Below are 14,491 nucleotides of genomic sequence, written 5' to 3' on the forward strand. Positions count from 1 at the left end.
CTGCCATCACTCTACCTTAGAACATCAGGCAATATATTCTTACAGGAGCACCGGTCTCTGGTGTCAAAAAGGTTGGGGACTGCTGTCATTTGGGAATCTCTGACCTTCCTGGGCTTGTATGTCTATTTCCTTTGCCAGGTTAGGGAAATTTTCCATCATTATTTCTTCAAATATGTTTTCAGCTCTGGAGAAGAGATGTGAATGTTGGTATGCTTGATGTTGTCTCTGAGGCTCTTTAAACTATTTTCATTTTTAAATTATTTTTTCCTCGTTGCTGTTTTAATTAGGTGTTTTCTGCTACCTTATTTCCTAAATCACTGATTTGATCCCCTGCTTTATCTAATCTACATTTGATTCCCTCTAATGTATTCTTCATTTCAGTTATTGTATTCTTCATTTCTGACTGGTTCTTTATTTCTGACTGGTTTCAATCTCCATTTTTATGTTTTCAGTCTCAATGTTAAATTTCTCAATGAGTTAGTTCATCCACTTTTCCCCTAAGTTCACTGAGCATCCTTATAACCACTGTTTTGAACTCTACATCTGGTAGATTGCTTGCCTCCATTTTGTTTAGTCCTTCTTGTGGAGCTTTGTTCTGTTCTTTCATTTGGGACATGTTTTTTTGTCTCCCCATTTTGGCTGCCTCCTTGTGTTTGTTTCTATGTATTAGGTAGGGCTGTTATGTTTCCTGATCTTAGAATGGCTTATATAGATGTCCTGTGGGACCTAGTGGTGCAGTCTTCCCTTAGCCTCTACCTTGGTGCTCCGGGTGTGTCCCTTGTAAGAACTGTGTGTGCCTTCCTGTTGTAGCTGAGCTTTGGTTGCTGTATACACATCAATGGGAAGGGCTGACCCTCAGACTGATTGGTTTGGAGGACTGGTTGTGACCTCGGTGGAGGAGCTGTCATGCAGGAGCTGACCTGATGAAGTAGGATTCACTTTAGCAGGGCTCTGGTGCCTGATTTGTCTGCCCTTTGGGTGTGTTGTCCTCTGATGCAGTTTTGGGTGTTGTTCTGGCATCATTTGAAGCCAACTACTTGGTGTGTTAGTTTTAGGGCCTCCTGGGAAAGGTCTCATCACAGGCTAAGTTCAGCTGCAGTTTATGTCCTGCCACTAGTGCCGGGCTTGGGGTTGCTTAACAAGAGGTATGGGGCGTGTTGAGACCAGATGCTGCTTGTTTGGGTTTTGTGAACCTTTGAGAGATTTTAGAAAAGTCTGCAACATGAGCCAAGACAGGTCATTCGTAGGGAAAAGCCACTGCAAGCAGCTTGAGCGGGCTCACAAGTTAAGAGGGGTGAGGTCTCAGGGATCTCCAGGGTAGGGTGGCCAGCATTAGCCAGGTTGAAGAAGACTAAAATATGGTGGCCACTGGCATCTTCACATCTGGAGAGCGTAGGGCTCAATGAAGAAACAATGGCCTCTGCCAGCACTTCTGTCTGGAAAAAAAGGCTGCTCCTCCAGCCCTCACCCTGAAGCCAGACAACCCAGTTCCTCCCTGTATGTCCCTGGCACCTTTCAATCCACTGTACCAATGCTGGAGCTCAGAGTGAGTGAGTCCATCAGCGAGTAAGAAGAATGTCTGTGACTCCAGTGGCTCTCCGTCTTTCGTTCACAATCTCTGCTGTTTTTCACAGCCAGAACTTATGGGGACTTTTGTTCTTGGCACTGGAATCCTAGGCTGGGGAGCCCAGGCTGGGACCAGGACCACTCACTACTCTGGGGGGACTTCCACAGCCAAGATATACCTCCTGATTCTCAACAGCCACATGCAGGTATGGGACTAGCCCATTCCATGTCTCCAACCCTTTTATCAAATTTGAAGTGGCCTCTTCTGTGTGTCCCCAGTTGTAGGACTTCTGTTCAGCTAGACCTAAGGAAACTCCCCATGTTGGCTGTTTTGTAATTTAGGTGTAATTTTGATGTAGAGTGAGAGGAGGCAAGCACAGCATTTACCTACTTTGCCATCTTCACCAGAACATAATCTAAATTCTTACAGCAGAGTGCTGACTTTATTGAGCCATGACACTTATCCATTACCATGATCTGTGGCCATGCATATGTACCTGGTTACTTTTGGTACTAAGGTTTGTCTGGGGCAGTTCTGTTGATGCCCATTTGTCATGCAGTTTGTAATTACTGAGCAGCTGTCCTAGAAAAAAATATCCTTGCTTGACCAATAAGTTCTATAACCATGGATCAATATGTGGGCTCTGAAGCCAGACTGCCTGCATCATCCAAATCTTGCTTCTCTGGTTCTGCTACCATGTTGCCAGGGCAAGGTAGCTCCCTTGGAAACCTTCTCTGCTGTAAAATGAAAAGTACTCTTCTTGTGAAGATCACATCAGTTAAGATGTGCAATGTCCTTTGAACAGCACCTAGCAAGAACCTTTGTCACTATTAACCATTATTTTGTCAACTATATGATCTTGGCCAGGCCGCTTAGAGACTTTGGGCTTCACTTTACTCACCTGCAAATGCGGAGAAGAACATCGACCTCACAGGGTTATTGTGAGGCTAAACTAAACCACTCTAATGTCTTCAGTACATTTTAAAGCAAATTTAAGCTTTTAAGACATCATGTGATGAATAATTTCTCATTAAACATTAAATAGTTAATACATTAATTCATTAAACTGTTAATAGTGGTGACACAAATTTTATGAAGCAGCTTTGTAAGCCATGCTTCTAACAATATCTTTTTTAAAAGTAGAGAATCTGAAAGCCAAATTGGCAAGACTAAATAAATTTAAATTTTCATAAAACATTATTCTTCATTTCTGTTTTTCTAAATATAAAGTGGTTACTAGAAAATAAATTTACGTTCAGTGCTTTTCGGCAGCTTTTTCTCTTAATACAATCTGGTACATTTTTTTTTTCTTACCATCCAGAGTAAAATTTTGCTCTATAAAGTCATAAAAGTTCTCTCTGTGACCACAACTTGCTTCTCGAAAATGGTGGCCTGGCTAGATTTCCTGACTGGTGCTCTGCCTCCTAAATGTATTCACATAGAAGGCTTAAGCACCACAAAATTCCTGGTACCAGGACCTGCAGTACCCACAAACTATTTCATGAGAAATTCAGCCTTTCTCTGAGGGTGCGCCTCTGTTTCTAAACACACACACACACACACACACACACACACACACACACACACACGAATGGATAAGCAAGGAGCTATGTCTGCATTACATTTACAAGAGAGATTTATTCTTAAGTGGTGAGGAATTAGGGGTAGTAATCAAGACCTTCCCGATTATCTTGGTCAGAAATGAGAAAGGCATGGTTTCTGCTGATAAACAAAATAGCCCATCAATCACGAAAATTGCATTTTGCTAGAAAACAAATTAGGAAGTCTTTTTCTAGATAGCTTTCACCTAAATAAAAGCAACCTGCCCCACAGCTCTGGAATTAATTGTTTCCTTCCCTCATTTCGCCCACAACATATTCAACAAAAATCTCCCTTCCACTCTGATTTCTAAACATGCCAATTACTAGAAGTGGCACAGCACGGCACACAGCTTCCTGTAATATTTGACCATGTCACGTGAACCAGTCTAGAAGAAACAATGAGTAATGTTATGCTATTATACTTGTAATAGCCCCCCAAATATAAATTATCTAGTTTTTTTTTCTTTTGCTAACTGGAGATTTGCTTTTTCATTTCCTATAGTTCTGATACATTTTCCACTCGAATACTTTTCTGATTTAGTCTTTTGCTCTTTTCTTTTCCCCAGAGTGACTAGAATATATTTCTGAGAATCTTAATTCATTTCTAGAATATAATTTTTTTCTATGATAGAAAGTTTGCTTTCTTTTTCTGTTTCATAATGTTCTCCTTCCGTTGTTACTAATGTTTTTTCCTTTTTCTGATTCCTACTTCAAATATAGGAGGAAGTACATAAATATAACAAAAAGAAAAACTGAACAAGCTAAAGAAAAACACTAAAATACAGACTATATTCTGCAATATTCAGAAGTTGGAAAATGAAAAAAAGTCTACCACCGATGGACTAAAACAACATTTCCCAAAGGTTCTAACACATTCTACCAAGCCGATTGGGTAAATGTAATTAAAGATATATATATTTTTTTCATTTAAATGAACTCTTGAAAACTAATAGCAAGTACAGCAGAATATACTATACTATTTTATATTTCGACTGCTCCTTCCCTGAAGACAGTACATGTTTTTGAATGGATTGAGTTTATAGTCCATATCTTTTCTCCATTCTTTCAGTGTTTGCAACTATTTTACCTTTCTAAATCTTACTCATCCTTCAACACTCAGATTAAATATTAGCTCCTTTCAGATACCTCCTCTGACATCCAAGTTGAGCTAAAACTATACTTATGTTTCTACAGTACCTGACAGTCCTCACCCCACTATATTCACATTATCTTTTTCTTGTATCTGTTCTTCCACTCTAAGTTAGGGCTTTATCTCAGTTATCTGTCAATTCCCAGACTTAGCACTGGCAATATAGTGTGTATAGACTTTATGTTCACTGAATGCCAACTAAAAAGTCTTAATGGGTGGAGAAGATGTCAACTAGTTTTTATCTTGCTTTTGCATTATGCTCTCTTCTGTTTGAAACAGTGTCTCCCCACACCCATGCCCATGGACTGGATAACTTCTTTTCAGCTTAAGTGTCACTTTCTCCAGGATCCCTGAATCAGAAAATGGGGATTGGGAGCCTCTCCTGTGGCCTCCACTACTTTTCTAATCTTTGGTATCAAAGGACTCTTACTTTTCCAAATTCTACAATTAACCATGTTGTATAAGAGCAATAAAAAAAGTCTATGTTATTTCCACTAAATCCCTGAAACATTGCCTGGCACTATGGTGGAAGATCAAAAAAATATCAACAGAATATTTAAATAAATCAATGAATAAATATAACCTCATATTCATGTTAAATTGTGTTGGGATAAAAATTGTACTAATATTCCATTTTCATTTTCAGTTTTATGAATGTTATAAAAAGATGAGTGAACAAAAATGAGAACTTATTGCTCAGTGAATTTATTTTAGTAATAATCTTTTAGAAATTTCATCATCAGGTTGAAATTTGCCAATTATTTTATCAAATAAATAACAAAGTTTTCTCAGGAAGGACTGTTTTTGTCTGAGTCTAAAGTGCCAAAATTTATCACTTTCTCTGAAATTTCATAAAGGGCACAATATCAAAACTTCTTGTTTATAATTTTAGTTCTTAATGGCTTATTTTTCACTCATTCTCTTGAAGTTTTCTGGAGTTTTGGAAATTTCTCACTGTACCTACTTTCTTAAAAATTCCTTTGCTTTGACCCTGACCCAGTTTTCCTAACTTTCTAATGACCCCTACTCTGTGTCCTCTACTTGCTCTCTTCTCCCTACTGAGATCTTTACTTTTAGCCTTTTGCTTCATAGTTCCACCTCATTGTCTCGATGAGTCTCTCTTTTCCCATAAAACCATTGTTGCTCCATTAATGATCTTCAAATGTCTATCTTTATTCCTGTTTTTTTTTTAAGCCACATCTCTAACTAGATATTTTACTTACAGCACAATGTAAAACATATACAAAATTAAACTCATTAATTTCCTCTTGATTTTCTTTTTTAATCCTTTAGGATCAATGGTAGCATCATTCACTTTGTTATCCAAACTCAGACCCCATCTGCGAGGCTTCTGTCTGCCTCAATCCCTTCATTAAAATACCTACCTATTCCTACTGTACAACTGCTCTGGTTTGTCTATGCATCCTAGTTACATCTTCAACATTGTACTTCAGAATCTTTTTGTTTGCCTAGCATCAATTAACTATGTGATGAATTCCCACCAATTCTCACTATGTTGCTCCAATCCCTCCAACATACACCTTTAGGAGTGATGTTCTCTAAGAACTGTCCTAATCAAGTCAGCTTACTACGGAACATATAGGCTCCATGGGTTTATGAACTATGATAAATGCCTCTTGACCTCCAAGAGGTTTGACCTTCAAGTCTTTCACAGTGAGTTTCATTTAAACTTGATTGTGTGAAACAGAAGAAATAAGGAAGGATCTAGTCTTATCCCAAGCAGGGTGTAACACAGTGTCGAATAGGCAGTAGACACTCAATAAACATTTCCTAAAATGGAAAAAAGGAAACTTGGGTATTATACAAATGATACCATGCCACTCTACTGCATAAAAACCTTCAATGAATTTTCATTGTCTACAGGATATAGTCTTGACTTCTGAGCACAAGTTGGCTCTTGTATACCTCTCCCACCACGCTTAGATGGGCATTCCGGGCTCTAGCCTTACCTAATCACTTGATTCCTTTACTAATGGACCATTAAATATAATCTTCTCACTTCAAGTTTTTATATCCCTCTTATTCATCTTCAAGATTCAATTCAGAAACTTCCTTGACCCATTCCATTCTGGTTTGCTTTTAAGATAGAGTATCATTCCACTGTTAGCACGCATTACATCTACTTCTCTATACCCTCCACTCTATGGTAAGCTCTTTCAAGATAGGGACTACATCCTTTTATTCCCCCAGGCCTACAATAGTGCTCATACTTAGTACACTTCAGTGAAAATACTTTTTTCTTCTACTGGCTGCAATCAACTACTTATATACAGCTAACAAAGTACTGAATTAACTGAATTTAATTTTCTACTTCCGGCCCATTGGCTTATACACTGTGCTCTATCCAAACCAGAAAACTTTCATTTTCTAAATTACATGTTTTTTTCCAGTAGCATTCAGAACTTTAACTTGTATTCTTCTATCTTTTTCTTTTAGCACCTGTATAAAATATTATTGCCATATACTGTGTTTGCTTATCTAATTTCCTAAAATTTCTCTCAGCTTTATAATACTTTTTAAGACTTCCTAACAATTATAATATTTTGTCAGATATTACAGTTATTCAACCATTCAGATTATTCTATATATTATGACATAAACTCCTTTACAGTAACGACCATGTTCTATGTGCTTTTTTTTTTTTTTATCTCCCCTAAGTTATATTATTCCTGGAACACAGAAAATACCCACTGTTAAATTAATGATAACCTGTGTTATAATGAATGCCAGAACACAGTACAACAGAACTTAAGTGACAAAACTGTGAGCCTAGGCAGAAGAATCTTTTACCCTACATACAACAATATATTCCTTTATAACCATTATAATACTGAGATTTAACTTTCCTTTTTTGCTTACTGGAATTCCTATCCTGCAGCCCTAACTCTTCTATCTACTTACTTTATATTTTCATTTGCAGGTACTTCAGGCAGTTGCACAGTAATCATGCCATCCAAGTTGGTCTTCCCAATGAAGGCAGGCTTGGTACGTAGGACGTCTGGTGCGGTCTTCGCTGTTACTCTGTGCTGCAGCCCACCAGCACTGTTTCCACGATTTGTCAGCACAAACGAGTATGACTTCTCAGGCTTCAGGTTGACAATTAACTTCTGAGTAGCTCGGCCGTCCACTTCTTCTACCATCTTCCCATCATCATAAAGAATCTAGAGTGGTACAACCCATCGTGGAGATGTGGTTATCAGAGAGGCAATGCATATTTTCTAAACTAATGTGCACTTGTTTATGGAAAACGCATATTGGCTCAATTCTAATATGGGGTGATTCCTAAGCCTGTAAGTGTTCATAAATTCTAGAGAGTGCATCAATTTTTATTTCAGTTCTTTCTGTGTAATGATATAATGTTTCTAACTCTAGCAAAAATACACAAAGAAATACACAATAACTTTTCAATATTTGACTTGTCAGTTGTATGTGACAAAAATGAAATGAGTGCAGAAGTGCTTCAGATTTTCGATATATTATCCACATCTTTTTTTCTAAATGTTTCCATTCTTGTTCCTAAACATATTCTAACTTTCAAAAATGTTTCTCTATTCTTTATTTCACTTATTTCAGAGTTGTACTCCTTGCTAGCATCTCTCAGTATCTCTCAATGGAGTTTAAACTCTCGAGTTTAAAATGTGCAAAGAATTTAGGCCAGTAAACACATTTTTTAAATCCCAGGATGTTGCATTATACATAAGTAGAAACCATGCAAATTTCATTTTCTGGTGGAAAAACAAAAGCAGTAGCTTAGATATGAAAAGATAGACTTAGGAATAGGAGGCGACCTACAAAGTAAGGCCAGCACTGGGTTTGAGCTCCTGCCTTCTCTTTAGAGTGGGAAGGTCACACTGCCGAAGTGCCAGACTAAAGGTGTTATATGAAAGCCAAAAATGAGACTAGCAAGTATGTGTGGTCGAATCACAGCAGCCTTTATGCTTTGTAAGTGACTTACCCAGGTGAACTGCCCCCTTCACTTTTACCCATGATTCCTTATGGATTAGAAAAGAACTTACTTTGAAAGGCATGGCAGAATTATAATTCTCTGGAATCTCCCAAGACAGTAGCACTGAAGTCTTCATTACTGCTTTAACATGAAAATTTTTTGCAAACACTGCTGGAAAAGAAAAAACAGTGTATTTAAACTACTCCTAAAAACCATGACCTGTCCTTTTTCACCATGGACCACAGGGTCTAAGCTAGATGCTTTCTACTTCGATCAGAGAGAGAAGTGTGATTTGCCTACCTGTTCAGAGCATTCATTTAAATACCTCATTCTCATACAGATCTTTTCTTTCTCTCCATTTCAGTCAACTACATTTTGTTTTCCTTACCTGAGGACATTGGGGTGCTGTCAGCCAGACTTGCTTGGCATTGTGTAACTGAAATCTAAGGCATCCAAAACATATTAAGTTTCATATACTTTACCTTTTTGCTTTTGCTGAACCTAGTAATATGAATGGGTCGATCAGTTATTTATAGCTTCAAAATACTGATTTCCAAAAGACCGACATTCCTTTAAAGGAGGAAGGCCATAGCAGACAAATCCTACCTTGATCCACAGGCAGTGTCCTGAACTGGACACTGGGACTATATGGCCCGGGCCCTTTGCTCGTGTGAGCACGTACTTTTACATCATATGTGGTATCTGGTTTTAAGCCACTGAGTGTCATAGTGGTGTCAGCAGGAACAATAAGCTGCTCCATTGGAAGAAGAGGGATGTTGATATCCCTATATAGAAGGGTATACTTGGTGATAATGCCATTTCTCTCTGCCAAGACAGGTGGCTGCCAGGATAATTGGACGGAGGTTGAAGTGGTGCCTTCTGAGTGGAGGTTTTGAGGGAATCCAGCTGGGACTTCTTCTGGAACAGAAATCTCCTTCACCATCTCCTCCCCAAAGCCCACTTTGTTTCTGGCTGAGAGCCTGAAGATATATGATGCTCCTTTGTGGATGTCTGTAGCTGTAAAGTGATCTTCTTTTTCAGAGAATTCAAGAGTAGTGAGTGGCTCCATATCCTTCCGGCCAAATTTTAGACGGTAGCCCTGAAGAGGTCCAAATGTGTCCACAGGGGGGTGCCACTGAATGAGAGCAGTATTCATCTGAGTATGGTTAATCAGGAGCCGCGGTTTCCCTGGAACTGAAGCACACAGGATGGAGTAGTAAGATCAACCTATGTGGATGCTTGCATTCCAATCACTGCTGAATGGAAAGATCACTCTGTGGGCATCCCCAATTCTTTATTCTTTTAGAAAGTAGATGCTTGGTCTGTATACTAGTGCAGAAATTTGCTCCTTCTCGTATTCTATTAAGCTTGGTTGAGAGACCATAATTTGATAACGAACACAAAATAGGAACAAATGAAATAATAATTTCAGGGAAGTGTTTTTAATATCTTCACATTTCATACCTTCACACATGAAGGTTCATGCCACAGAGAAATGAATCCAAGTAAAGGTTAGCCAATTAGATACAGCTAATAATAATAATTATAACATATTTAATTATTGGTTACATGGAATGTATTAGGCATTGTGCTAAGAGCATTACATGGAGTATCTCATTTAATTTACACTTCTCACTACATGCTCTTAGATATTATCTTCATTTTTTATCATAAAAAATAAAACCCAGAGAGATAGAACATTGTGCAAGGTCAGACATGTAATAAGAAAGCAAGCTATAATATAAACCCAGGTCCATCTGAATCCATAGCCCAAACACTTAACTATTCTTTTATGCTGCTTATAAGTTTTTTTAAAAAGTAGTTCAAAATAACATTGTTTTGACTCACTGTAGATCTAATTTGCAGTTCTTGTTTATACCATCTATACCAGTCATCATCTTCAAGTTCTTCATCTATAAAATGGGACTTGCATTAAGAACTACCCCATACCGCTGTTGTGAATATTAAGTGAGAAAATGAATGCAAAAATCTTAGCATGAGTTTTATACTTCATCGATATTAGTCATAATTTTTAATAATCTGAATATTCAGCTTTTATAGTCAGGGGCTAATTCCCATAAGTATATAACTTATTTCTTTTCAAGTTAAAATAGATATATGAAAAATTCTAATCGACTCATTTACTAGATTATTACAACTGTCGTTTTTTTAATGGAGAGCAGTTATTCCTGGAATCTACAGAGATGGACAGAAATAAACACAACAGAGCCATGTTTCTTTAGGAATAGTCCAAGGATAGACAGCGACGAAGTGTTATCACCAGAATCAAAACTAAGCCAAGTTAATAAAAAGGGGAAGAGAGATGAGAGAAAGGTTATCATCTCTGACACTAATGGGAGTCAGACAATTAAAAATAGTGTCAGGGGGGATATAGATAAAAATAAGCAAACAACAATAAAACTAGAAAGATGATGAAACAATACACAGAGTATTAATCTCAGAAACGACCTAGTTATCCTGTTCATTTATATATTTTAGAAAGCTGGAACCCTAGTGGTAGTATGCTTTACCAGGAACACATTAAGATATTTCTGTCCTTCACCAATGAAGTAATAGTTTTATTTCATAGCTGGGTAGGTTCATAGTAAGTTCATATAATTCAGCTAATCCACAATGTATAGAAAGAATATTTCTTGAAGTTTGTAATGGCATTGTGTGTGTGTGTGTGTGTGTGTGTGTGTGTGTGTGTTGAGGGTTGGCCCATGACCCAAATCAAACCAAGTCAAAAATTGTGTACTCATTGTTTCTCAGGAAAATACATATCCAGAGATCTTTATAATCAACTAAGAAACTCTCAAAACACAGTTGGAGAGTGTCCAAAATATTCCATTTACTGTAGTCTCCCCTTATCCATAATTTCATTTTCTGTGATTTGTTACTCTCGGTCAACCATAGGCAGAAAATATTAAATAGAAAATTACAGAAATAAGCAATTCATAAATTTTAAATTGTGTGCTGTTCTAGTAACCATGATGAAATCTTGAGCTATCCCACTTCATCCCTCCAAGGATGTGATTCATCCCCTTGTCTAGTTTCTCCAAATTGTACATAGTCCCCACCTATTAGTCCCTTAGTAGCCAATTCAGTTATCAGATCACCTGCCAGTGGTATCACAGTGCTTGTGTACAAGTAACACTTATTTTACTTAATAATGGCCACAAAGCACAAGAGTAGTGATGCTAGCAATTCAGATATACCAAAGAGAATTCATAAAGCGCTTCCTTTAAGTGAAAAGGTGAGTACAGTACAATGTTTTGAGAGAAGAAAGTCCATATTCACATAACTTTTATTACAGTATAGTATTAGATTTTTTCTATTTTATTATTATTGTTAATCTCTTACTATGCCTAATTTATAAATTAACCTTTATCATAGTTATGTATATATAGGAAAAATCATAGTATATATAGGGTTTGGTACTAACCATAGTTTCAGGCATCCACTGGGTGTCTTGGAATATATCCCCCGTAGATAAGGGGTGACTATTGCTTTTTAATTTTAAATATATTTTAAATTATTTTCATTTAAAATCACTTTAATGTAGACATTGGCAGGCATCCTTAATTTCCTTTTATGTGTGCATAACATTTATAAGATGCCCATTAAAATGTCAGTGATGTCAAGGATTAAACACTTGAGACTCCACTGAGAAAAAAGGGCTTTCAGTAGAGGATACATCATTCAATAAATAAAAAACAGTTGAAAATATTGGATAGAAACATAACTATTAATTCTTAACATTTTCCAGATACAATATATTTTATTAAATATATTTATCACAGTTTTCTAAAATTCTAGTTCCAAGAATTTTACATACACTGTACATCTTTACATCTTATTTCTATAAGATGCATGTAAAGCTAGGATAACTAAAATACCTTTTTAAATATTCTTGATATAAACCACAAATATAGTTGCCTTCTAATATTTGACAGCCATATAAGATTGTTTTTATTATCTGGTGTTTCACCTGATAATATTGCTGTGGTATAAAGTTGAAGAAATATAATAAACTGGTAAATTTTAAGAGAAAAGGTCGCTGGCCTTATGAAAATGTACAATATTCTTCTGTGGTAGTCAAGGCTTAGACTGGACTAATATCTTTTGATCTTTTTTTTTTTTTTCTTTTCTTTTCTTTTTTTGATGCTGGCATGCCCTTTCTTGTTCAGGGATATACACGCTGTGGACTTGGAATCATGGGATCAAAGTAATGCTCTAGAACTAGGAGTTCTGACTTACTAATTTCCATGTTGTGCCAGGAACATCTCAGTCTGCTCTCCATTCGACCTACAGCAATCATTCCTTCCCCTGGCAGAAGTTTCCCTAAGCCTGAAAACTATGACACAACCAGTCTTGAAGCTCAAGATATACAAGTAAAGGATTTGAGGAGGTAATGAATGCTGAGGTAGCTCAGAGAAGAACCCGAGCTCTTGCCTCAGGAGAGGCTAGCCATATGAAGGGAATGACTAAAAGTACCACAGTATGTGAAGAATAGAATCAGTTTAAGTTGGGGTGAGAGTTTAGGGCAGTGGTGATATTTCATCCAGGGAGTAACAGATAGAAAAAAGGAAAATAAATGAGGAGAGTTCTACAACACTGCATATAAGGTTAAAAGAAATTCTCCAAATCACATATTGGCAATGAAACCCATTTCATTTCTGATTTCTAGAAACTCTATGTATGAAACATTTACCATCTACTTTGTACATAAACTTATATACTGGCATACAGCTTTTGAGGTGGAAAAATAAAGATGGATAATGCAGGGTCCATGTCCTCTGTTCAATGCATATTCTCAGTGGGGAAATGAAGATGTGTAGTAGATGGTATGCATGTGGAGCTTGGCTGATGCCTAGGGTTATTGTGTGGACCACTCTTAAAGGCTATACGGCAGTTGGATCAGTGGTTCTGCTTACTCCAGTGTAGGAGCTGGAGAGTTGGCAAGATGAAAGAGTCTTAAATTAACACTCAGGAGAGCCTGGAGGCCATACCTAGCAGTGTCTTAGTGAACATATTGGAAGGAATAGAGAGAGCCCAGCTGCACAGTACATAAGCTAACTCTAATTTAGGTCATGCCGTGTGTGTGTGTGTGTGTGTGTGTGTGTGTGTGTGTAAAATCTCTTCTCCTTTTCCTTTTTTAACTCTTCTTACTCCTTTAGTACATTCTCTCTTCTTAAATATTTCAGGACTTCAAACATGGTATATATGTGATGCCATCCTTTATTTCTTAGCAATAGCAATCACTGGGGACCAACCAAGATATTCAGTCCCAATAAGCTTTAAACTTAGCCTCAATTTAACCTAGCACTTAAGAAGAAACAATCATAAGTGACTGGCCTGTATCTATTACTTCCAAATTCTCCACATCAGAGTCACCTTTTTTCATCATCCCTAAACATAGCTTCTCAGTAGTGAAATTTACTTAAAAACATAGAGAAAATCTCAAACCAATAAATTTGATGGTTGCCTTAAACCTCAATACTTCAGGCAGTAGACTAATTATAAGGATACAGAACAATGGGAGTATTAACAAAGAAACTACAAAATGTCATAATCATTGAAACATAAAAGGGAACATTTTATTTGAAAGCATCCCTTAGGTTACCTAAATCCTACATGGACTGCTTAAGTTATGGCCAGTACTCTGTTTCATAGATATGATTGTTCACAGACTTTAGGGATAATGTACTATACATAAACATATTCTACAATCAAGAATTTTACTATTAAAATAAAATTTCATGAGAATTCTTAAATTCTCTGTGGCACCTATAACTAAATAACCTTATAACTGTGGTTTATTAGGAGCTCGCATTTGTGTGATAAATGCAATAATGCTTTATAGTTATATAAGGATTTTTTGTAATAGTATACAAAAAAAATTAATGTGTTCACTGATTACCTGGGGATAAACCATGACTGGGGAATGTTTTTTAACCAGTAGGTTGGCAACAAAGAAAACTAGAGCTTTTCTTTTAAATGGATTATAAATCTGGATTCTCCCACCTGGAACCCTGGCTCAGTGGGGAGGTCTCAAGAAAATAAATGTACAGACATCTAAATTATAAGCCCATCCTGCCTCAATACCCAAGTCTCCATTGATAAAGATCTGAAATCGTGAATGAAAATCCAAAATAATTCTCTACATAAATAAGATCCACAATTCTAATTTTTTGTATGCTAAG

The 14,491-nt window shown here is 36.9% G+C and overlaps 1 protein-coding gene across 49 annotated transcripts in view; it reads right to left on the bottom strand.

Moving 5' to 3' along the window:
• PTPRD (protein tyrosine phosphatase receptor type D) overlaps positions 1-14,491 on the bottom strand; it is a 1,934,582-nt gene that overhangs the window by 139,057 nt on the left and 1,781,034 nt on the right. For 25 of the 49 annotated variants that reach the window (XM_036238646.1, XM_036238649.1, XM_036238644.1 and 22 more), the window contains 3 exons: positions 8,892-9,479; positions 8,356-8,456; positions 7,241-7,500 (listed from right to left, as the gene is read on the bottom strand). In XM_036238646.1, coding sequence (XP_036094539.1) covers positions 7,241-7,500; positions 8,356-8,456; positions 8,892-9,479 — 949 coding nt within the window. The remainder of the gene's footprint in view (positions 1-7,240; positions 7,501-8,355; positions 8,457-8,891; positions 9,480-14,491) is intronic. The other 24 variants (XM_036238647.1, XM_036238652.1, XM_036238645.1 and 21 more) reach the window with 3 other exon arrangements.

Source organism: Rousettus aegyptiacus, unplaced genomic scaffold (assembly GCF_014176215.1).
Source record: "Rousettus aegyptiacus isolate mRouAeg1 unplaced genomic scaffold, mRouAeg1.p scaffold_m13_p_3, whole genome shotgun sequence".
Lineage (NCBI taxonomy): Eukaryota > Metazoa > Chordata > Mammalia > Chiroptera > Pteropodidae > Rousettus > Rousettus aegyptiacus.